Source organism: Ranitomeya variabilis, chromosome 1 (assembly GCF_051348905.1).
Source record: "Ranitomeya variabilis isolate aRanVar5 chromosome 1, aRanVar5.hap1, whole genome shotgun sequence".
In the NCBI taxonomy this organism is placed as follows: domain Eukaryota; kingdom Metazoa; phylum Chordata; class Amphibia; order Anura; family Dendrobatidae; genus Ranitomeya; species Ranitomeya variabilis.
The window spans coordinates 559,472,917-559,498,032 of record NC_135232.1 but is presented as its reverse complement, the minus strand read 5'-3'; the positions used below and the strand labels follow the sequence as shown (position 1 = coordinate 559,498,032).

The following is a 25,116-nucleotide window of genomic DNA, read 5'->3' as shown; positions in this document are numbered from 1 at the left end:
TTATCTGTATGGAGGGAGGTGGTGTGTCGCTTCCTATTATCTATATAGAGTGCAGTGGTGGGGTCGCTTCCTATTATCTGTACAGACGGAGGCGGTGGGGTCGCTCCCTATTATCTGTATAGAGGTAGGTGGTGGGCTTGCTCCTTATTATCTGTATAGAGTGCAGCGGTGGGGTCGCTTCCTATTATCTGTGTAGAGGGAGGTGGTGGGGTCACTTCCTATTATGTGTATAGAGGGAGGCGGTGGGGTCGCTCCATATTATCTGTATAGAGGGAGGCAGTGGGGTCGCTTCCTATTATCTGTACAGACCGAGGCGGTGGGCTCGCTCCCTATTATCTGTATAGAGGTAGGTGGTGGGGTTGCTCCTTATTATCTGTATAGAGGGAGGTGGTGGGGTCGCTTCCTATTATCTGTGTAGAGGGAGGTGGTGGGGTCGCTCCATATTATCTGTATAGAGGTAGGTGGTGGGGTCGCTTCCTATTATCTGTATAGAGGGAGGTGGTGGGGTCGCTCCTTATTATCTATATAGAGTGCAGCGGTGGGGTCGCTTCTTATCTTTGTAGAGGGAGGCAGTGGGGTCGCTTCCTATTATCTGTACAGAGGGAGGTGGTGGGGTCGCTCCCTATTGTCTGTACAGAGTGAGGTGATGGGGTCTCTCCCTATTATTTGTATAGAGGAAGGCGTTGGGGTTGCTTCTTGTTATCTGTATAGAGTGCAGTGGTGGGGTCGCTCTCTTTTTGTATAGAGTGCAGCGGTGGGGTCGCTCCATGGAGGTGGTGGGGACGCTTCCTATTATCTGTATAGATGGAGGCAGTGGGGTCGCTCCATATTATCTGTATAGAGTGAGGCGGTGGAGTCGCTCTCTATTATCTGTATAGAGGAAGGTGTTGGGGTTGCTCCCTATTTGTATAGAGTGAGGTGTGGGGTCTCTTGTTCTCTGTATACAGTGCGGCGGTGGGGTCGCTCCCCATTATCTGTGTAGAGGGAGGTGGTGGGGTCGTTTCCTATTATCTGTGTAGAGGGAGGCAGTGGGGTCGCTTCCTATTATCTGTATAGTGGGAGGCGGTGGGGTCGCTCTATATTATCTGTTGAGAGGTAGGCAATGTGATCGCTCCCATTTAGCTGTATAGTGGGAGGCGGTGCGGTCGCTTCCTATTATCTGTATAGAGGGAGGCGATGGGGTCGCTTCCTATTATCTGTATAGAGGGAGGCGGTGGGGTCGATCTCTATTATCTGTATAGAGGGAGGCTGGGGGTCGATCTCTATTATCTGTATAGAGGGAGGCTGGGGGTCGATTCTTATTATCTGTTGAGAGGTAGGCAATGTGGTCCCTCTCTATTATCTGTATAGAGGAAGGCGTTGGGGTTGCTTCCTATTTGTATAGAGCGAGGCGGTGGGGTCGCTTCTTATTATCTGTATAGAGCGAGGCGGTGGGGTCACTTCCTGTTATCTGTATAGAGCGAGACGGTGGGGTTTCTTCTTATCTGTATAGAGGGAGGCGGTGGGGTGTCTCCCTATTATCTGTATGAAGGGAGGCGGTGGAGTCGCTCTCTTTTTGTATAGAGTGCAGTGGTGGGGTTGCTCTCTTTGTATAGAGTGCAGCGGTGGGGTCCAATTTTTGTATAGAGTGCAGTGGTGGGGTTGCTCTTTTTGTATAGAGTGCAGCGGTGGGGTCGCTCTCTATTATCTGTATAGAGAGAGGTGGTGGGTCTCGCGCTCTTATCTATATAGAGGGAGGTGGTGGGGCTCGCTCTATATTACCTGTATAGAGGGAGGCAGTGGGGTCTCCCTATTATCTGTATAGAGTGCGAAGGTGGGGTTGCTCTCATTTTGTATAGAGTGCAGCAGTGGGGGTCGCTCTCTTTTTGTATAGAGTGCAACTGTGGGGGTCGCTCTCTTTTTGTATAGAGTTCAGCGGTTGGGGGCGCTCTCTATATGTATAGGGGTCTGCTGTGGGGTCATGTCCCACCCCTGGGTGGACTTACAGTAGTTGCTTCCGTTGCAGGAACCCTTACTACTATGAGAAGGTTGTCGATCCCCTCGATCTGCTGACGGTTGGGAAACAGATTTTAAGTGGATTCTACAAGACAGTCGAAGCCTTTGACACAGACATGTTGAAAGTTTTCCGTAACGCAGAGGTAAGTCACACACGGGGCTGGCCTCTAATTATGGGAAACCGAATGTGAAGATAAAATCTTGCCATTTACCAGAAATATCACGGGAGGAAGTCCGCTATCGGGAGAGATGTGTGTCGGCTCCGGAAGGCTTATTATAGTGCTCGCCACGAGTCTGCTGCACAGATCGATGAAATTATGGGGGAGACCGCTAGTGAAGCAGACAGCAGTGAGAACTCCCTGTGCGACAAAGATGGAGGCCATGAGAAGGAGGATGACATCATCCGCTGTATATGTGACCTCTACAAGGATGAAGGACTAATGATTCAGTGTGAGAAATGTATGGTGAGTATACAGAGGTCAACTTGTGTGTATAACTAGTATATGGAGGATGGTATGTGTGTGCGTATGACTATTATACAGCAGGTGGTGTGTGTATGATTAGTATACGGAGGATGGTTTGTGTATGACTAGTATATGGAGGATGGTGTTTGTGTGTGTGTGTATGACTAGTATATGGAGGATGGTGTTTGTGTATGACTAGTATATGGAGGATGGTGTGTGTATGACTAGTATATGGAGGATGGTGTGTGTATGACTAGTATACGGAGGATGGTGTGTGTATGACTAGTATACGGAGGATGGTGTGTGTATGACTAGTATACGGAGGGTGGTGTGTGTATGACTAGTATATGGAGGGTGGTGTGTGTATGACTAGTATATGGAGGAGTGTGTGTGTGTGTGTGTGCGCGCGTATGACTAGTATATGGAGGATGGTGTGTGTATGACTAGTACAGTGTTCCCCAACTCCAGGCCTCAAGAGCCACCAACAGGCCATGTTTTGAGGATCTCCTTAGTATTGCACAGGTTATTGAACGCTTGCCTGTCCAGGAGATGCAATTATCACCTGTGCAATACTAAGGAAGTCCTGAAAACAAGACCTGTTGCTGGCTCTTGAGGACTGGAGTTGGGGAACACTGGACTAGTATATGGATGATGGTGTGTGTATGACTAGTATACCAAGGATAGTGTGTGTATGGCTTTTATGCAGAGATGGTGGATGTGTATGACTAGTATACTGAGGTATAGCCTCTTGATATATGCTGTAATATGCAGTTGGAGTGGTATATTCACTCTATAGTCTCCTATAATGTGCAGTATGAGCGGTGTACACGCAATATATCCTCCTGTAATGTGAAATATGAGCACTGTATATCCTCCTGTTATATCTTGTAATGTGCAGTATGAGCCGTGTATATACGTATATCCTTCTGATATACAGTGGGGAAAAAAGGATTTAGTCAGCCACCAATTGTGCAAGTTCTCCCACTTAAAAATATGAGATGCCTGTAATTGACATCATAGGTAGACCACAACTATGAGAGTCAAAATGAGAAAACAAATCCAGAAAATCACCTTGTCTGATTTAGCAAGATTTATTTTGCAAATTATGGTGTAAAATAAGTATTTGGTCTTTAACAAAAGTTCATCTTAATATTTTGTTATATATCATTTGTTGGCAATGACAGAGGTCAAACGTTTTCTGTAAGTCTTCACAAGGTTGGCACACACTGTTTGTGGTATGTTGGCCCATTCTTCCATGCAGATCTCCTCTAGAGCAGTGATGTTTTGGGCCTGTCGCTGGGCAACACGGACTTTGTGGAGACTGAATAGGCCACTCCCAGACCTACATATGCTTCTTACGAAGCCACTCCTTCGTTGGTCTGGCAGTGTGCTTGGGATCACTATCGTGCTGAAAGACCCATCCACATTTCATCTTCAATGCCCTTGCTGATGGAAGGAGGTTTGCACTCAAAATCTCACGATACATGCCCCATTCATTCTTTTATGTACATGGATCAGTCATCCTGGTACCTTTGCAGTGAAACAGCCCCAAAGCATGATGTTGGCACCCCCATGCTTCACAGTAGGCATGGTGTTCTTTGGATGCAACTCAGCATTCTGTCTCCTCCAAAGCATGACGAGTTTTGTTTCTACCACACAGTTCTACTTTGGTTTCATCAGACCTTATGACATTCTCCCAATACTCTTCTGGATAATCCAAATGCTCTCTAACAAACTTCAGACAGGCCCAGACATGTACTGGCTTAAGCAGGGGGACACGTCTGCACTGCAGTATCTGAGTCCCTGGCGGCGTAGTGTGTTACTGATGGTAGCCTTTGTTACGGTGGTCCCAGCTCTATGCAGGTCATTCACTAGGACCCCCGTGTGGTTCTGGGATTTTTTCTCATTTTTCTTGTGATTATTTTGACCCCACAGGGTAAGAACTTGCCTGGAGCCCTAGATCGAGGGAGATTATCAGTGGTCTTGTATGTCTTCCATTTTCTTATTATTGCTCCCACAGTTGATCACACTAAGCTGCTTGCCTATTGCAGATTCAGTCTTCCCAACCTGGTGCAGATCTACAATTTTGTTTCTGGTGTCCTTCGACAGCTCTTTGGTCTTCACCGTAGTGGAGTTTGGAGTGTGACTGTTAGAGGTTGTGAACAGGTGTCTTATATACTAATAACAAGTTCAAACAGGTGCCATTACTACAGGTAATGAGTGGAGGACAGAGGAACCTCTTAAAGAAGAAGTTACAGGTCTGTGAGAGACAGAAATCTAGCATGTTTTTAAGGTGATCAAATACCTTATATACTCGAGTGTAAGCCGAGATTTTCAACCCATTGTTTTAGGCTGAAAGTGCCCCTCTCGGCTTATACTCGAGTCACCCCCACCGGTCTGTCTCCCCCAGTCCGTCTCTTTTCCCAGGGGGTGTTTCTTACCCCCTCCTTCACAGCAGCGGCGGTGGAGCAGTGCGATCCTGGCATGTATTGAGTCCCAGAGTTAGCGTTGTGCTGGTAACATATAGAGCAAGCAGTAGCCGTGCGGCAGGTGGAGGTTGCGGGCGGTCTGTATTTTCAGTGCCGTACGCTTCACTTCCGGTGACATCACGAATATTCATAAGCCATAATGAGCGGGACTGGAAGTGAAATGTGTGCAGCGAAAATACAACCTCCACTTGCCGTACAGCTACCGCTTGCCTCCACGACTGCTACTTCTGCTCCATACGTTACTGACACGCCACTGCCTCCGGGACGCCATACATGACAGGATGGCACTACACCGCTGCTGCTGTGAAGAAGTGGGTTAGAAACACCCCCGTGGAAGACTCGCGGACCGACAGGGAGAGGGGAGACTCGCGGATCCAGTAACTGCTGCATCTTCCTACTCGGTGTATACTCGAATCAATACGTTTTCCCAGTTTCTGAGGTAAAATTAGGTACCTCGGCTTATACTGGGGTCAGCTTATACAGTACTTACCGTATATACTCCAGTATAAGCCGACTGAGTATAAGCCGAAACCCCTAATTTTGCCACAAAAACTGGGAAAACTTATTGACTCGAGTATAAGCCTAGAATAGGAAATGCAACTACTGGTAAATTTCAAAAATAAAAATAGATACCAATAAAAGTAAAATTAATTGAGACATCAGTAGGTTAAATGCTTTTGAATATCCATATTGAATCAGGAGCCCCATATAATGCTCCATACAGTTCATGATGAGCCCCATAAGATGCTCCATACAAAACATATGCCCAATATAATGCTGCACAAAGGTTAATAATGGCGCCATGAGCAGGCGGGGACATCGGCGCGCTATGGGGGCCAGGTGCCGGTGTCTCCACTGGCTCAGGTCCCCGGCACTTGCGATATTCACCTGTCCCCATTCCACCGCCTCGTGCCGCTGTGTCTTCCGCATCCTCTGGCTGTGACTGTTCAGTCAGGGCACGCACTAAATGCGTCATCTCGCCCTATGACCTGAATGTCACAGCCAGACGACACGGAAGACAGAGTGCGTCGGTGGAATGGGGACAGGTGAATATCGCATGGCTCACCCTGCCCCATCATACTCACCCCCTTCTGGCACAGTCTCTGCAAGTCCCTGCTTCTCCTTTGGTCTCCGGAGCCGGCAACTTGTTCCTGTGTTCAGCTGTCACATGGTACCGCTCATTAAATTAATGAATATGTGCTCCACGCCTATGGGAGGGGAGTCGCATCCATATTCGTTACTTTACCACGTGACTGCTGAACACAGGAAGAGCTGCCGGAGACCATCGGAGAAGCAGGGACGTGCATAGACCGCGCCAGGAGGGGATGAGTATGATGTGAGAGCTGCCGCTCCCCCTTCCCCTCCGACGCCCTGGGACAATAACTCGAGTAAAAGCCTAGAGGGGCACTTTCAGCCTAAAATAATGGGCTGAAAATCTCAGCTTATACTCGAGTATATACGGTATTTTCCATCATATTTTGCAAAATAAATCTTGACAAGTCAGACAAGGTGATTTTCTGGATTTGTTTTCTCATTTCGACTCTCATAGTTGTGGTCTACCTATGATGTCAATTACAGGCCTCTCATCTTTTTAAGTGGGTGAACTTGCACAATTGGTCACTGACTAAATAATTTTTTTCCCCACTGTATGCTGTAATGTGCTGTATGAGCGGTGTATATACTGTGTATTATCTTGATAAATCCTGTAATGTGCAGTATATATACTGTTTATCCTCCTGTCTCCTGTAATGTGCAGTATGAGTGGGGTATTCACTGTATATCCCCTGTCTCCTGTAATGTGCAGTTTGAGCGGTGTATGTCCTTTATATCGTCATGTAATGTGCTGTATGAGCCGTGTATATACTCTGATATACAGTATATACACCGCTCATACAGTACATTACAGCATATATCGTCCGGTCTCCTGTAATGTGCTGTATAAGCAGTGTATGTATTGCATATCATCCTGTCTCCTGTAATGTGCTGTATGAGCGGTGTATGTACTGTATATCATCGTGTATATCCAGAAAAAAGGGCCAAATACCAAATGCTCATCCATAGAAGCATAAATATCAAACCAAAAAGAATGTATTGAACACAGAGCAATAATAAAAGGTAAATTTTTATTGATAATTACATCAAATAATTTTATCTTGTTAAAATTACATAAATACACAGAATAAAAAGAAAGACAAAAGGGATTTAGTGACACCTTAGTGCCACGTCCAAGAATGGCTGGTTTAGGTCAAAAGGGCAAAATTAAGTCACGTGCATATGTTTACACATGTCTATTACCATAGCGGACAACCAAATCAAGCAATTAATATTAGGTAAGTAATGCAAATACTATATAAATAATACCAGCTGCTATAGATGGAACTTCATAAGGGCCTCAATAAAGTGGCAAGTGCATATTATATTAGAGGATACAAATGAAAATCATAAAAGAGGCCAAGCCATTAACACCATCATACAAGAAGCAGCTTAGTAACGAAACGCGCGTTGGGGACTGTCTTCCACGCCCTTGTTAAAGGTTGGTCTATTATGGGTGCTTTTCATTTTAACACTCCTATTATCTACATGCCTTCCATTGCTGTGTATTTTTTGGCAATCTGATTTTACTAAGCTGCTTCTTGTATGATGGTGTTAATGGCTTGGCCTCTTTTATGATTTTCATTTGTATTCTCTAATATAATATGCACTTGCCACTTTATTGAGGCCCTTCTGAAGTTCCATAGTTAACTCTATAGCAGCTGGTATTATTTATATAGTATTTTCATTACTTACCTAATATTAATTGTTTGATTTGGTTGTCCGCTATGGTAATAGACATGTGTATACATATGCACGTGACTTAATTTTGCCCTTTTGACCTAAACCAGCCATTCTTGGACGTGGCACAAAAGTCTCACTAAATCCCTTTTGTCTTTCTTTTTATTCTGTGTATTTATGTAATTTTAACAAGATTACAATTATTTGATGTAATTATCAATAAAAATTTACCTTTTATTATTGCTCTGTGTTCCATACATTCTTTTTGGTTTGTATATCATCGGGATCTATGCTATAATGTGCAGTATGAGCGGTGTATATATGGTTTATCCTCCTGATATATGCTGTAATGTGCTGTATGAGTGGTGTATATACCGTATATCCTCCTGTAATGTGTTGTGTGAGCTGTTTATACACTATGTTCCAAATTATTATGCAACTGACATTTTTATCGGATTTTCCTAAATGGTCGGTGCAAGTGACAGTCAGTCTAATAAAAGTAATCACCCGTTAGAGTATACATCGAATTTTATTGAAGAAACCTCCCAATGATAACAGTATAATCTCCAAAATGAATAAAAACTTAAAATGCACTGTTCCAAATTATTATGCACAGTAGAATTTCTGAACATTTGATATGTTTTAAAGAACTGAAAAGTCTCATTTGTGGAATCTGCAGCATTAGGAGGTCACATTCACTGAATAAAAAATCTATTGACTCCAAAACCTCCTAACAGGCCAAGTTACATGATAACATAGGAGCCTTCTTTGATATCACCTTCACAATGCTTACATCCATTGAACTTGTGAGTTTCTGGAGAGTTTCTGCTTGTATTTCTTCCCTCCCAGAGCTGCTGTTTTGATGTGAACGGCCTCCCACACTCATAGATCTTTGGCTTGATGATACTCCAAAGGTTCTCTATAGGGTTGTGGTCAGGGGAAGATGGTGGCCACACCATGAGTTTATCTCCTTTTATGCCCATAGCAGCCAATGAGGTATTCTTTGCAGCATGAGATGGTGCATTGTCAGCATGAAGATGATTTTGCTCCTGAAGGCACGTTTCTGCTTTTTATACCATGGAGGAAAGTTGTCTGTCAGAAACTGTATACAGTATACTTTCCAGAGGTCATTTTCACACCTTCAGTAACCTTAAAGGGCTCTACCAGCTGTTTCTCCATGATTCCGGCCCAAAACATGACTCCTCCACCTCCTTGCTGACGTTGCAACCTTGTTGGGACATGGTGGCCATCCACTACTCCATCTATTTGGATCATCCAGGGTTGCTCAATGCTTATCAGTAAACAAGACTGTTTGGAAATTAGTCTTCATGCATGTGTGGGCCCAATGCAACCGTTTCTGCTTGTGAACACTGTTTAAGGGTGGCCAAATAGTAGGTTTATGCACCACAGCAAGCCTTTGAAGGAGCCTAAACCTTGAGGTTCGAGGGACTCCAGAGGCACCAGCAGCTTCAAATATCTGTTTGCTGGTTTGTAATGGCTTTTTAGCAGCTGCTCTCTTAATCCGATGAACTTGCCTGGCAGAAATCTTCCTCATTATGCCTTTATCAGCATAAACACATCTGTGCTCAGATACAGCCACAAATCTCTTAACACTATGATGATCACGCTTAGGTTTTCAGGAAATTTCTAATGTTTTCATCCCTTCACCAAGGCATTGCACTATTTGATGCTTTTCGGCAGAGAGATGCTTTTTCTTTCCCATGTTGCTTGAAAACTGTGACCTGCTTAATAATGTGGAACATCATTTTTAAGTAGTTTTCCTTTAATTAGAATCACCTGGAAAACCAATTATCACGTGTTTAAGATTGATTTCAGTGATCCATTGAGCCCTGAGACACAATACCATCCACGAGTTTATTTGAAAAACAAAACAATTAAATCTTTGACACTTAAATCCACTTTGCATAATAATTTGGAACACAGTGTATACTATATATCTTCCTGACATATGCTGTAGTGTGCAGCATGAGTGGTGTATAATACTGTATATTTTCCTGATATATCCTGTAATGTGCAGTATGAGCGTTGTACAGTACAGACCAAAAGTTTGGACACACCTTCTTATTTAAAGATTTTTCTGTATTTTCATGACTATGAAAATTGTACATTCACACTGAAGGCATCAAAACTATGAATTAACACATGTGGAATTATATACTTAACAAAAAAGTGTGAAACAACTGAAATTATGTCTTATATTCTAGGTTCTTCAAAGTAGCCACCTTTTGCTTTGATGATGCTTTGCACACTCTTGGCATTCTCTTGATGAGCTTCAAGAGGTAGTCACCGGGAATGGTCTTCCAACAATCTTGAAGGAGTTCCCAGAGATACTTAGCACTTGATGGCCCTTTTGCCTTCACTGTGCGGTCCAGCTCACCCCAGACCATCTCGATTGGGTTCAGGTCTGGTGACTGTGGAGGCAAGGTCATCTGGCGTAGCACCCCATCACTCTCCTTCTTGGTCAAATAGCCTTTACACAGCATGGAGGTGTGTTTGGGGTCATTGTCCTGTTGAAAAATAAATGATGGTCCAACTAAACACAAAGCGGATGGAATAGCCTGCTGCTGCAAGATGCTGTGGTAGCCATGCTGGTTCAGTATGCCTTTAATTTTGAATAATGCATGTAGAAAAGCCGCGGAGACACCATCACGTGTTTGTCAACGCAAGCAATGAATAGCCAGGTCTTTCACCGGGAAGGAACAACCACGGGAAGGGCATCATCCAATAAAGGAAAACCACCTATGCCAAAACATGGTATCCATCCACAGACAGCTGTTTCGGGGTATTTGCCCCTCATCAGTGTGGAGTAGGAAACTGGCTATTAGGAGCAGTGCCTAGTGAAAATGCTATAAACATAAGGATGAATGACCTCGGGGAGATCAAAACATCCAACACCGCGGAGACACCATCACGTGTTTTTCAACGCAGTGATCCAGAACACTGCCCCCATCACTTATGGGAAATATGCAAATGCATGTAGAAAAGCCACGGAGACACCATCACGTGTTTGTCAACCCAAGCAATGAATAGCCAGGTCTTTCACCGGGAAGGAACAACCACAGGAAGGGCAGCATCCAATAAAGGAAAACCACCTATGCCAAAACATGGTATCCATCCACAGACAGCTGTTTCGGGGTATTTGCCCCTCATCAGTGTGGAGTAGGAAACTGGCTATTAGGAGCTTTAATTTTGAATAAATCCCCAACAGTGTCACCAGCAAAGCACCCCCACACCATCACACCTCCTCCTCCATGCTTCACGGTGGGAACCAGGCATGTAGAGTCCATCCTTTCACTTTTTCTGCGTCGCACAAAGACACGGTGGTTAGAACCAAAGATCTCAAATTTGGACTCATCAGACCAAATCACAGATTTCCACTGGTCTAATGTCCATTCCTTGTGTTCTTTAGCCCAAAAAAGTCTATTCGCTTGTTGCCTGTCCTTAGCAACTATTTTACCATGAAGGCCTGCTACATAAAGTCTTCTCTTAACAGTTGTTGTAGAGATGTGTCTGATGCTAGAACTCTGTGTGGCATTGACCTGGTCTCTAATCTGAGCTGCTGTTAACCTACGATTTCTGAGGCTGGTGACTCGGATAAACTTATCCTCAGAAGCAGAGGTGAGTCTTTCTTTCCTGGGGTGGTCCTCATGTGAGCCAGTTTCTTTGTAGCGCTTGATGGTTTTTGTAACTGCACTTGGGGACACTTTCAAAGTTTTCCCAATTTTTAGGACTGACTGACCTTCATTTCTTAAAGTAATGATAGCCACTCAGTTTTCTTTACTTAGCTGCAATTTTCTTGCCATAATACAAATTCTAACATTCTATTCAGTAGGACTATCAGCTGTGTATCCACCAGACTTCTGCACAACACAACTGATGGTCCCAACCCCATTTATAAGGCAAGTAATCCCAATTTTTAAACCTGACAGGGCACACCTGTGAAGTGAAAACCATTTTCGGTGACTACCTCTTGAAGCTCATCAGGAGAAAGCCAAGAGTGTGCAAAGCAGTCTTCAAAGCAAAAGATGGCTACTTTGAAGAACCTAGAATATAAGACATAATTTTAGTTGTTTCACACTTTTTTGCTAAGTATATAATTCCACATGTGTTAATTCATAGTTTTGATGCCTTCAATGTGAATGTACAATTTTCATAGTTATGAAAATACAGAAAAATCTTTAAATGAGAAGGTGTGTCCAAACTTTTGGTCTGTACTGTATATAGTGTATATCCTCCTGATATATGCTGTAATGTGTTGGATGAGCGGTGTATATGTTGTATATCCTCCTGATATATGCTGTAATGTGTTGCATGAGCTGTGTATTTATTGTATATCCTCCTGATATATGCTGTAATGTGCTGTATGAGCAGTGTATATACTGTAGCTATTTGGACGCCCATGACAGCACCACGAGAGGGGATCCACCCTTCAGGAACAGGAAACCTACAGATACAAAAGGGCGGCAACTCTCCCACGCATCAGTTGGTTTCCTGTTCCTGATGGGACTCGGTTCCTACAGTTACCTGCAAGGTAGACATCGGATCCCAGGCCCGGCCGGTTGGCTCAGGTAGTGGGAGGGTCTCCTACCTCGACCGGTACAGGGTTCCTGGAAGCGCCACGGTGGTCCTCGTTGGACGGCAGGGAGCGGGGTCTGTAGGATTGCCGTCTCCGATAGGGGCCTGCGCCAAGGTAGGTATGCTCCCTGGGTCTCTACTGCTCCGACGGGTGCGGGGCTCCGTGCTCTGAGTCCGGCGGTGTATTGGCACACCTGGGGGTGTGGCCGGGGCTTTGGGCGTACGGAGACCCGTCTATGGGCATTCTTGGGCGGACCTCTGACGCGTTCTGCGTCTTGGGGGTCACCGTTTCGATGTCGTGGGGCGGGGCCGGAAGTGCGTCCAGGTCACCGATGCCTGGGGGCGCTCGTCTGCGCACACGTAGGGCCTTCTGGCGGCAGCCGGGCTCAAGAAACTCCGGAGCCCTGCGCACGTGGGTCCCACCGTTCTGGGACCTGGGCACTGGCTGGGGGTGGGAGATTCAGGGGAGGGGTGAGGCATGACCTGCTGACCCGGATATCGGGGAGGGAGCGCATATATGGTGAACTCCTCAAGGAGACCATGCTTCTTGCCCATTACTCGTAATGGAAGCAAGCGAGCAACAGCAGCAGCTACTGCAGCAAGAGGAGACTACAAGCCAGCACGCTACACAGAAGCCTCGGGCCCGACAAAAAATCTGTGATGGAACAGGTCGGGGCCAATTGAGTAATCGATCCAGCTGCAGGAGCTCTTCCAGACGGGAGTCAGTGACGTCGGCTGAGAAATCCTTCCCTTGTGATCTGGTACCTATGTTCTGCAGGCACTGGTAAGTGAGCTTCAGGATTGTTCACTCAGTGATGCAGCCTTCCCCTTATGTTTTCAATTTCTAGGGGAAGAAGTGCACAGTTAAGGCAAAGCACAGGGAATGTGCTCTCTGTGGATGCCCCCTACCGGACTCTTGTCCAAAAAGGTTATGTTCCCCCTGTGTTTAGCAAACGGTGAGGTCTCAGGAAGGGGGAGGGGTGGAGCGGCATTAGTTCCAGGTTAGACTACACTGTGTGCAGAATTATTAGGCAAGTTGTATTTTGGAGGATTATTTTTATTATTGATCAACAACTATGTTCTCAATCAACCCAAAAGACTCATAAATATCAAAGCTTAATATTTTTGGAAGTTGGAGTGTTTTTTTTTTTATATTTGGGTATCTTAGGAGGATATCTGTTTGTGCATGTAACTATTACTGTGCAGAATTATTAGGCAACTTAATAAAAACCAAATATATTCCCATCTCACTTGTTTATTTTCACCAGGTAAACTAATATAACTGCACAAAATTTAGAAATAAACATTTCTGACATGCAAAAACAAAACCACAAAAAATTAGTGACCAATATAGCCACCTTTCTTTATGATGACACTGAACAGCCTTCCATCCATAGATTCTGTCAGTTGCTTGATCTGTTTACGATCAACATTGCGTGCAGCAGCCACCACAGCCTCCCAGACACTGTTCTGAGAGGTGTACTGTTTTCCCTCCCTGTAGATCTCACATTTTATGAGGGACCACAGGTTCTCTATGGGGTTCAGATCGGGTGAACAAGGGGGCCATGTCATTATTTTTTCTTCTTTGAGACCTTTACTGGCCAGCCACGCTGTGGAGTAGTTGGAGGCATGTGATGGAGCATTGTCCTGCATGAAAATCATGTTTTTCTTGAACGATACAGACTTCTTCCTGTACCACTGCTTGAAGACGTCTTCCAGAAACTGGCAGTAGTTCTGGGAGTTGAGCTTCACTCCATCCTCAACCCAAAAAGGTCCCACAAGTTCATCTTTGATGATACCAGCCCATACCAGTACCCCACCTCCACCTTGCTGGCATCTGAGTCGGAGTGGAGCTCTCTGCCCTTTACTGATCCAGCCTCTGGCCCATCAAGAGTCACTCTCATTTCATCAGTCCATAAAACCTTTGAAAAGTCAGTCTTAAGATATTTCTCTATCGCTTCATTGGGGTACACAGGAACCATGGGTGTATGCTGCTGCCACTAGATGGCTGACACTGTGCAAATAAAAAAGTTAGCTCCTCCTCTGCAGTGTACACCCCACCGACAGGAAGTAGGATATTGAGTTTAGCTTAGTGTCAGTAGGAAGTGGACACGGGTCTTTCATTAGACCTGTATGTACCTCAGTGTGCTTCGTTTCTTTTCAGATTTCCGGAGGGATACAGTGTGAACAGTCACTACTGTACTCCCATGCAGACACTATGAGTACGGCGTGTACTGCCACCCTGTATCCTCATATGTCTACTCGGCAGGACTCCAGCCCTAACACAGAAGAGTGTTCAGGTGATCCGGACTCTGTCCTGCCTCCGTCTCCCACCCACTCGCCCACCAGAGCCTGTCGGTTGGAGGAGACGCGGATGTCCCACATCGCAAGAATCCTGCCTCCGTCCCCCTACCCAGTTGCCCACCAGAGCCTGTCGGTCTGAGGAGACGCGGACATCCCATATCGCACTATCCTGGACGGGGAGGTACTTTCTCTTTTTTCCCCCCAGGTTCTGGCGAAGTCAGAAGAAGATAAGATTAGAAGAAAAGAAGTTTAGGAAAATCCTTTATTTCTTTCATGCCTTTGTGGGCCCTGTAATTTTTATAGAGGTTTTTAGCTTGGGGAGCCTTTCCTTCCGCTTCCGATGGAAGTGGGGGCACTGGACATTCCACCGCGACGTTTTGAGTCCTCCGTGGCACCCCTCCCCCATGTTCTGGCCGTCACTTGCTGTAAATCTGGGTCCCTGGGCTTCTCTCGGGCCTAGTTACAGCGTTGACTCCGTCCCCGTCCTCTCAACTTCCAGGCAAGCTTTTCTCCCGCCCGTCACTCTCTGCCTCTTCCTGCACAGGGCGTCAGCTCCGCCCACTACTCCCAGCCTCCCCTGTCGCCCTGGGATCGCCGCCATCTTGCTCCTCCGGACCTGGTGGCTAACCCCGCCCCCCTTCCGACTTCTGAGAGCGGGTCCTTTTCACCAGCGCACGCTTTCACCGGCCGGGTTCCCTGCATCCTCCCTAAGGTCGCTGTCTCCCTGTTGGTGCCCTGGACCTTTGCCCTGATGCCGGTCGCAGCTACAGCCCATGAGCAGACTACAGGACACTACATCTGCTGTGAGTAGCCCTGCTTAGCAATCTGTCACTCCCCTCTGCATCCTGTTCCCCTAACCTTCTGGCATCATTTAGTGGGTCTGCTTACCAGGCCTAATCCTTCCTCTAATCTTGTCAGCTGTAGCAACTCCACTGTACCCACCGTCCAGGAGTCCCGGGTGAGACCGAGACCCCTATCCCTGGGTGGGCTTTTCTTCTGTCTCAGTCTGTGGCGGACCTCACCAGGATGTCACACACCCTGGTGTCCGTGCTTGTCCGATTGTCACTTCCAGCCCCCGCAGTGGCCAGTGGGTCAAAGGATTCTCCGTCTGGCCCTTTCAACACAGGCCACGAGATCCAGACAGGAGCTCCATTCTAGGTCCTTTCCCGCTCCATCTCGCCCTCCTGTCTGGCACGGCGAGATCCCTCTTCCAGATCCTCCTCTCCCGAGTCAGACAGGGCGTCCTCGGTCACGTCTTGAGGGTATGATTCAGACTTGAATTCACTACAGGCCTCTAGCATGAGAATAGGGTACAGAGCCTCATTGTTGCGGTCAACCAGACCTGAGGCATCATGAATACCTCTACGGAACTTGCAGAATAGGCGGTTTCGTTTACACAGTCAAAACCAACTTCCAAGGTCTTTGCCCCACACACTGAATTTGTGGTGGTACTTGCCAGGGAAAGGGTGAACCATACCAGATGCTTTCAGACAGGGAAGCGTCTCGGCATCCTATATTATTATTATTATTATTATTATAGCGCCATTTATTCCATGGCACTTTACATGTGAGGAGGGGTATACATAATAAAAACAGGTACAATAATCTTGAACAATACAAGTCACAACTGGTACAGGAGGAGAGGACCCTTCCCGCGAGGGCTCACAATCTACAAGATCCCTTGTCCCCTGAGCTCACCACTAACTGGACTGCTTCCCCTGTCCCCAGACTGTCCACCAGTATGGTCCTTCCACTTTCTAATGCAGCCCTCATGGATTCCAGTAATAGAATTATAGAATCACTGGCAAGCTCAGCCTTTGAAGCAGCTGCTTTTGCTTTGTGCCCGGCCTTGCCTCTACCTGGGGCTCAAGGACCATAGCTAAATGGGCCAAACAGCTTTGTAAGGGCATCCTGGCCGGAGCTCCTCCAGGGGAGTTAGCCCACCTGACGGACCAGATTTCCTAGGCAGGGAAATATTTCGTATTGGCCTCCCTAGATGCCGCGTCTTGCAGCTCAGGGGTCCAGCAATATGGTGGCCATCCGGCGGAATATTTGACTCAAGACATGGCAGGTGGACTTTCTGCAAAGAAGTCCCTTACCAGCCTCCCCTTCCAGGGGGCCCGTCTCTTTGGCTCCATGCTGGATCAAATTATTAAGGGCGCCACGGGAGTCACAAGTTCCCTCCAAGCCTCGCCGGCCTCACCTGAAATGGCAGTTCAGTTCATTTTTGTCCTTTCACTGTTTCGCGGCGACGGAAGATCCCTCTGGCTAGCACAGACCGCGGTCTCGCCTGGTTAGGGAAAAGGCTTCCTTCAAGCCCACCCCTTCCTGGCATTTCCCGAACCTCCCATGGTAGGTCCACCAGGGCCAGACCTGGCAGATCTTCCTCGGCATAACTCCTGTTAAGCGCCCAGCATTCCTCCCAGATTGGGTGGGCGTCTCCTTTTTTTCAGGGATGTTTGGCTTGCCTTGGTGGAGGACGCTTGGGTCAGGGAAGTGGTATCCTCTGGATACGAGAGAGGGTTCGCTTCGTGGCCCCGGGATCGCTTCTTGGAATCCCGCCCTCCAAAAGATCCTGCTCTGATCCCAAGTTTCCTTGCATCCATTGCCTCTCTTCTTTGTTCGGAGGTTATTGTTTCCATCCCAGAGCAGGAGCGCTTGACAGGTTTTTATTCAAACCTGCTTGTAGTACTGAAGAAGGGCGGCACAGTTCGACCTATCCTGGATCTGATGTTAGTGAACAGAAGGGTCTGCCTGCGGCATTTCAGGATGGAGTCCCTCCGTTCAGTATTCGCTTACATGGACCCGCAGGAATTCCTGTGCTCCATAGATATCCAAGACGCCTATCTCCATGTCCTGATTTTCCCAGCACACCTGAGTATCCTGCGTTTCGCGGCGCAGAAGATTAATTTCCAGTTTATCGCCCTGCCGTTCGGTCTTGTGACCGCTCCTGGTCTTTTCATGAAGATCATGGCAACATTGATGGCTATTTTGAGGATCAGGGGCCTAGTGCTCATTCCGTACCTCGAAGACATCCTCATCAAGGCTCCGCCCCTCTCTCATGCCCAGGAGTGTCTTACTATCGTAATCGACTCCCTGTCCCGTTTCGGGTGGCTGGTCAACAGAACGAAGTCTTGTCTTGTTCCGAGTCAGCGCCTTGTCTTCTTAGGCATGCTGTTCGTCACCCGTCAGTCGGGGTTTTTCTTCCCGAGGAGAAGCGGGCAATTCTCCAGGACGGAGTTCGCTCTCTGCAAGGCCTTCGGCTGCCTTCCTTCCATTCAGCAATGAAGGTCTTGTGACAAATGGTGGCAGCATCGGAAGCATCCCTTTTGCGCTGTTCCCCTTGAGGCCATTTCGGTAGGCCATCCTTTCTCAGTGGGAGAGGTCTGTGCTGTCTCTGGATCGTCCTATTCGGCTTTCCGTCTGATTCTAACGGTCTCTCTGCTGGTGGCTGTCATCCCCTCTCATTCCCCAGGGCCGGTCCTTCCTTCCCGCCCATTGGCAGGTGGTGACGACGGTCACCAGCCTTCCTGGCTGGGGCACGGTTTCTCGCCATCTGTCAGTGAAAAGGGCGTTGGTCGGAGCAAGAGTCCTCTCTGCTGATCAACATCCCTGAGACAAGGGCCATCCTTCTGTCCCTGAGTCACGGGAAAAAGCTTCTCATGGGTCTGCCAGTCAGAGTCCAGACGTCTAATGCCACGGCTGTGGCATATGTCAATCACCAGGGAGGGACTCAGAGTCTCTTGGCAATGGCGGAAGTATCTAAGATCCTCCTCTGGGCAGATCCTCCGGCAATGTCCGCAGTGCAGATTCCCGACGTGGACAACTAGGCTGCCTTTTTTTTTCTCCGCCTCAAGGGTCTTGCAGTAGGAGTGGTCTCTGCATCAGGAGGTCTTCCATCAAATTTGCCTTTGATGGGGAACTCCGGATGCGAATCTCTTGGCGTCCCAACTGATTAGGAGGGTTCCACTGTTCGTTTTCAGGTCCCGTGATCCTCTCGCGGTGGATACCGATGCTTTGGCCATTCCTGGGTCGTAACTCGTACTTCCCGATCTGTTTCCTCCCCTTCCCCTTCTTCCCAGGCTGTTGAAGATCAATGCGGAGGGGTTGCCGGTCATTCTGATCGCACCAGATTGACCCAGAAAGTTCTGGTTCGCTGAGATCGTCAATCTCCCCGCAGACTCGCCCTGGAGGCCCCCAGACAGGCCAGATCTTCTGTCCCAAGGACCGATCTGCCACCAGAGTTCTTGGTCACTCAATTTAACAGCTTTGCTGTTGAAATCTGTCATTTTGGCTTTTTCTCCAGGTGGGACTTGATGCTGGCCTTGTCTAAGGTCAGGTAGCAACCCTTTCCATACTTTTTCAGAAGTCCCTTTCAGAAATCCTTATCTTCCTGTTTTCAGGTCGGATATTTAGATTTGTGAGTCCTCAGTGGTTGATACCTCTTAATGGCTAACTGAAAAGATGGTAGCAAATTGCAAACCTTTGAGACTTCTCAGGCCTCTTCATCAGGCATAGACTAATACAATTCTATATATTTGTCTTTCTACTGGCTATCTCGGTACAAAGATTTATATCTTTCCCGTTCTCAGGGTAGAACTTCTTCAAGGAGTGGCACATGCGACTCTCTCGTTCCGGAGTCCCGTGGATCCTTGGGACCTCAATCTTGTCCTGGAGGCTCAGTGGGGTTCCCCCCTTGAACCTCTCCATGAGACCTCACTGTCTGTTCTGTCCTGCAAGGTGGCGTTTCTGGGGGCCATCACCTCCATTAGGCGCGTCTCGGAGTTGGTGGCTCTCTCCTGTCGCCCCCATTTCGTGGTTTTTCACCAGGATAAGATAGTTTTACGGCCTCCGCCTTCTTTTCTTCCCAGGGTGGTGTTCTTTTACTTGAATGAGGAGATCGTCCTTCCCACCTTTTTGTCCCACAGTGTATATTGCCTCTTGCTATCCCCCCTCAGGTTGCAGAAGAAACTCCCAACTTCGCCGCAAGTTTAAGAGACATTAGAACAGAAGTGAGGGACTCCATAAGTTCCCTGTCTCAAGGAGAAAGTTCTAGATGGAAGGAGCTCAAGATAGACTTTCCGGAATCAGATTCGCCTGCTGATTGGATGAGGAATGAGGATTCATCTCCCTCATCTTCTTCATCTGAGGAAGACTTGGGTCGCTTCTGCCTCCCCGTAGACCGCGTGGACAAATTAGTGAAAGCAGTTAGGGGAACAATGGGGATAGTAGAGCCCAGGCCAGAACTTTCCATGCAGGACGTGATGTTTAAGGGATTGGATCAGATGAAACTTATATCCTTTCCCTTGAATAAAAAGATTCAAGGTCTGATTCTCCGGGAATGGAAGAGGCCAGAAAAAAGAGGTTCCTTGCCTACGGCCCTCAAGCAGAAGTACCCATTTGACGACCAGGCTGTTAATACTTGTGATAAAGCCCCTAAATTAGATGCAGCTGTAGCCAAGGCATCAAAGAAATCTCCCTACCCTTTGAGGACATGGGGGCCCTAAAGGATCCTCTAGACAGAAAGGCGGACACCTTCCTTAAGGGGACTTGGGAGATGGCGGCCAGAACCCTGAGACCAACGGTGGCATCCACTTGTGCTGCCAGATCAATGATGGTCTGGCTTGACCAACTCAAGTCTCAGTTAAAAGAGGGGTCTCCTCGGGAAACTATTCTGGGAGTCGTAATTCTGGAGGCCGCAGCTTTCCTGTCTGACGCTTCAGTAGATTTGGTCAGGATGGCTGCTAGAACAGCAGGTCTTTCCAACGTGGCCCACAGGGCCTTATGGTTGAAGTGCTGGCAGGGAACATCCAGATGAAGTCTAAACTTTGTGCTATCCCATGTGAAGGGTAGTACCTCTTTGGCTCGGTCTTGGACGAGCTGCTGGATAAGGCGGGAGACGAGAAAAAGAAATTCCCCAACCTATCGTCCTCTTCCAGTCGGCGTCCCTTCAGGAGGAGAAAGTTTGGCCAGGGAAGGCCTACCAGGGACCGTTCCAAGTGGGATGACAGGAAGAAGAAAGGTACAGGCTTCATGTTTAGACTTCCTTCACGACAACGCAAAAAGCCATCTCAATGACTAGTGGTTCCTGTAGGGGGTAGATTGTCGGCCTTCTATCCAGCCTTGTCTCAGATTACTAACAGTGACTGGGTGCGGGGCGTGATATCATCGGGACTAAAACTAGAATCTCTTTCGGTTCCAGGGGATAAATTCAGGATAACTCCCTTCCGTTCCTCTCACCTAGAGCAGTCAGCCATGGAGGCAGAAATTGTGAAACTGTGTCATAAAGAGAGTATGGTGGAGGTTCTGGAATCCGAGAAGGGTAGAGGTTTTTACTCTCCGCTGCATTTGGTTTGGAAAACTGATAACTCTGTCATAACCATCATCAATCTTCGGTTCCTCAATAAGTTTCTGATCACTTGCTCCTTTAAAATGGAGTCAATTGGCTCGACAATAAAGATGATATTTCAAAACTGTTTCATGGCGGTATTAGTTTTAAAAGACTCTTATTATCATGTGCCTATTCACATAGACTTTCAACGTTTCCTGAAAGTGGCAGTTTCTATAGGGGGCTTAGTCCGTCATTTCCGGTTCAGGCCCATCCCTTTTGGTCTTTCAGTCGCTCCACAAGTTTTCACGAAGTTAGTTGCCGAGGTCATGGCCCATCTTCGGGAGTCAGACATTCTGATTAGGCAAGCCATGTTCAGTTTGACACAAGCTCCCTTCAGAAGGATGTCTTAATGATAGGGCCCTGGGGGGGGTTCCTGCAGAGAAAGATGACTTTGAGTCCTTCAGCCGTAAGTTCCCTAAGGTGGTGGTGGAACAAGGATAACGTGGCCTCGGGAATTCCCTGGGAGATCCCGGTTGGGGGGGCCCATAAGGTTCTTCTAACCTGAAAGAACTGTCGGCGGTAGAATTGTTGGTTAGAAAACTCCTTGTGTACCTACAGGGTCAGCATGTAAGAATTCTCTCGGACAATCAGGTGGCGGTAGCCTACATCAACCACCAAGGTGGGACCCAATCCAGGCCTCTGATGGAAGTAGCAGAGTGCCTTTTCCAGATAGCGGAAAGGCATTTTCTATCTTTGACAGCGCTGCACATAAAAGGAATAGACAATACCAAAGCAGACTTTCTAAGCCGCAACACATTGAGACAGGGAGAGTGGTCTCTAAATGGGGCCATCTTCAGTGAGATTGTCCGCATGTGGGGGTCAACCGGACATAGACTTTGCTACCAGAAAGAACAGAAAAGTAAAACAGTTCTGTTCCCTGAATCCCAGGGAAAATCCTCTTATGGTAGACGCCTTCCCGAGGAAGTGGGATTTCAACATGGCCTACGAATTCTTTGTTATCCCTGTTACCTTGGGTAGTAAGGAAGATCAGAGACGACAGGGCAAGGATTATACTAATTGCTCCTTTTTGGCCAAGGACTTGGTTCTTGCAGCTAAGGACTATGTCAGTCTGCGATCCCTGGGTGCTTCCAGATCTTCCGAATCTTCTTTCCCAGGGCCCGGTCAACCATCCACAAGTAGCGGGACTCCACTTGACAGCGTGGAGTTTGAAAGGGCATTGTTGAGGGATAGAGGTTTCTCCCCGAATTTAAAGGGAACCTGTCACCCCGTTTTTTCCGTATGAGATAAAAATACTGTTAAATAGGGCCTGAGCTGTGCATTGCAATAGTGTATTTTGTGGACCCCGATTCCCCACCTATGCTGCCGAAATACGTTACCAAAGTAGTCGTTTTCGCCTGTCAATCAGGCTGGTCTGGTCAGATGGGCGTGGTGTCTTCCCCCAGATCTTGCTTAGTTTTCCGTTGGTGGCGTAGTGGTGTGCGCATGTCCAAGGTCCCGAATCCACTGCACAGGGGAGTGAAAAGAGCGCGATGTGCACTATTTCATTGGTTATCGGTGGGGGCGGCCATCTTCCTTTGGCCGCGCGTGCGCAGAAGCGGCGCTCTGCTGGCCGCGGCTTCAGGAAAATGGCCGCGGGATGCCGCGCGTGCGCAGATGGAGATCGCGGCGGCCATTTTCCTGAAGCAGAGATGCGAACTCTGCTTCAGGAAAATGGCCGCCGCGATCTCCATCTGCGCACGCGCGGCATCCCGCGGCCATTTTCCTGAAGCCGCGGCCAGCAGAGCGCCGCTTCTGCGCACGCGCGGCCAAAGGAAGATGGCCGCCCCCACCGATAACCAATGAAATAGTGCACATCGCGCTCTTTTCACTCCCCTGTGCAGTGGATTCGGGACCTTGGACATGCGCACACCACTACGCCACCAACGGAAAACTAAGCAAGATCTGGGGGAAGACACCACGCCCATCTGACCAGACCAGCCTGATTGACAGGCGAAAACGACTACTTTGGTAACGTATTTCGGCAGCATAGGTGGGGAATCGGGGTCCACAAAATACACTATTGCAATGCACAGCTCAGGCCCTATTTAACAGTATTTTTATCTCATACGGAAAAAACGGGGTGACAGGTTCCCTTTAATAACCACTCTGCTAAACAGTAGGAAGTTAATTACAACTAAGATCTATGCTAGATCCTGGAGACAATTCTTATCCACTTCTGAGTTTAAATCCGAAGAAGGGGTAGGAAGCAAAGGGTGGTTATTAATGGAGCACACTCGGACTGGGTCGCGGTTAGCAGTGGGGTACCACAGGGGTCAGTATTGGGCCCTCTTCTTTTTAACATATTTATTAATGACCTTGTAGGGGGCATTCAGAGTAGAATTTCAATATTTGCAGATGACACTAAACTCTGCAGGGTAATCAATACAGGGGAGGACAATTTTATATTACAGGATGATTTATGTAAACTAGAAGCTTGGGCTGAAAAATGGCAAATGAGCTTTAATGGGGATAAATGTAAGGGTCATGCACTTGGGTAGAAGTAATATGATGTATAACTATGTGCTTAATTCTAAAACTCTGGGCAAAACCGTCAATGAAAAGGACCTGGGTGTATGGGTGGATGACAAACTCATATTCAGTGGCCAGTGTCAGCCAGCTGCTACAAAGGCAAATAAAATAATGGGATGTATTAAAAGAGGCATAGATGCTCATGAGGAGAACATAATTTTACCTCTATACAAGTCACTAGTTCGACCACACTTGGAATGCTGTGCACAGTTCTGGTCTCCGGTGTATAAGAAAGACATAGCTGAACTAGAGCGGGTGCAGAGAAGAGCGACCAAGGTTATTAGAGGACTGGGGGGTTTGCAATACCAAAATAGGTTATTACACTTGGGGCTATTTAGTTTGGAAAAACGAAGACTAAGGGGTGATCTTATTTTAATGTATAAATATATGAGGGGACAGTACAAAGACCTTTCTGATGATCTTTTTAATCATAGACCTGAGACAGGGACAAGGGGGCATCCTCTACGTCTGGAGGAAAGAAGGTTTAAGCATAATAACAGACGCGGATTCTTTACTGTAAGAGCAGTGAGACTATGGAACTCTTTGCCGTATGATGTTGTAATGAGTGATTCATTACTTAAATTTAAGAGGGGACTGGATACCTTTCTGGAAAAGTATAATGTTACAGGGTATATACACTAGATTCCTTGATAGGGCGTTGGTCCAGGGAACTAGTCTGACTGCCGTATGTGGAGTCGGGAAGGAATTTTTTTTCCCCAATGTGGAGCTTACTCTTTGCCACATGGGTTTTTTTTTGCCTTCCTCTGGATCAATGTGTTAGGGCATGTTAGGTTAGGCTATGGGTTGAACTAGATGGACTTAAAGTCTTCCTTCAACCTTAATAACTATGTAACCTATAGGGCAGTTTCTAGAATTTCTTCAGAGGGGTCTTGAATTGAGACTTTCCACTAGTACCCTTAAAGTACAGGTATCGGCCCTAGGTGCCATATTTAGCTGCTATATTGCTAATAATTACTGGGTCTCCAGATTTATTAAAGCAGCTGGCAGATCTATGCCCGTACACAAGGTAAGGTGTGTACCATGGGACTTGAACTTGGTCCTTTCGGCTATGAGTGAGGCTCCGTTTGAGCCCATGGTATCTGCCTCAATTAAGGTTCTATCCCTCAAGGTGGCCTTTTTGGTAGCAATAACATCAGCACAGAGAATAAGTGATATTCAGGCACTCTCTAGACTTCCTCCTTACATGCAGGTTTTGGACGACAGGATAGTGCTTAGGCCAGATCCTGCTTACCCAAGGTTGCCTCAGACTTCCACAGGTCACAGGAGATAGTCCTTCCTTCTTTTCTACCTAACCGTACTAGCCAGAAGGAAGAGAAGCTTCACACGATAGATGTTAGAAGATGTCTGCTAGAATATATTTCTGTCATTAATCCTTGGAAAAAGGTCTTGTTTATATCCTTCCAGGTCCCTAGGAAGGGTTTTAGAGTTTCAAAGTGTACATTAGCAAGATGGATTAGGGAGGCTATCTCTCTGGCATACACAGCGGGTGGCGGTCTGGCTCCACAGAATTTGAGGGCGCATTCCTCTCGAGCCATGGCAACCTCTTGGGCAGAAT

The 25,116-nt window shown here is 47.2% G+C and overlaps 1 protein-coding gene across 5 annotated transcripts in view; it reads left to right on the top strand.

Moving 5' to 3' along the window:
- The window catches only part of ASH1L (ASH1 like histone lysine methyltransferase), a 144,916-nt gene that overhangs the window by 102,948 nt on the left and 16,852 nt on the right, over nt 1-25,116 (top strand). For all 5 annotated transcript variants that reach the window (XM_077256524.1, XM_077256506.1, XM_077256515.1 and 2 more), the window contains exons 19-20: nt 2,006-2,138; nt 2,211-2,459. In XM_077256524.1, coding sequence (XP_077112639.1) covers nt 2,006-2,138; nt 2,211-2,459 — 382 coding nt within the window. The remainder of the gene's footprint in view (nt 1-2,005; nt 2,139-2,210; nt 2,460-25,116) is intronic.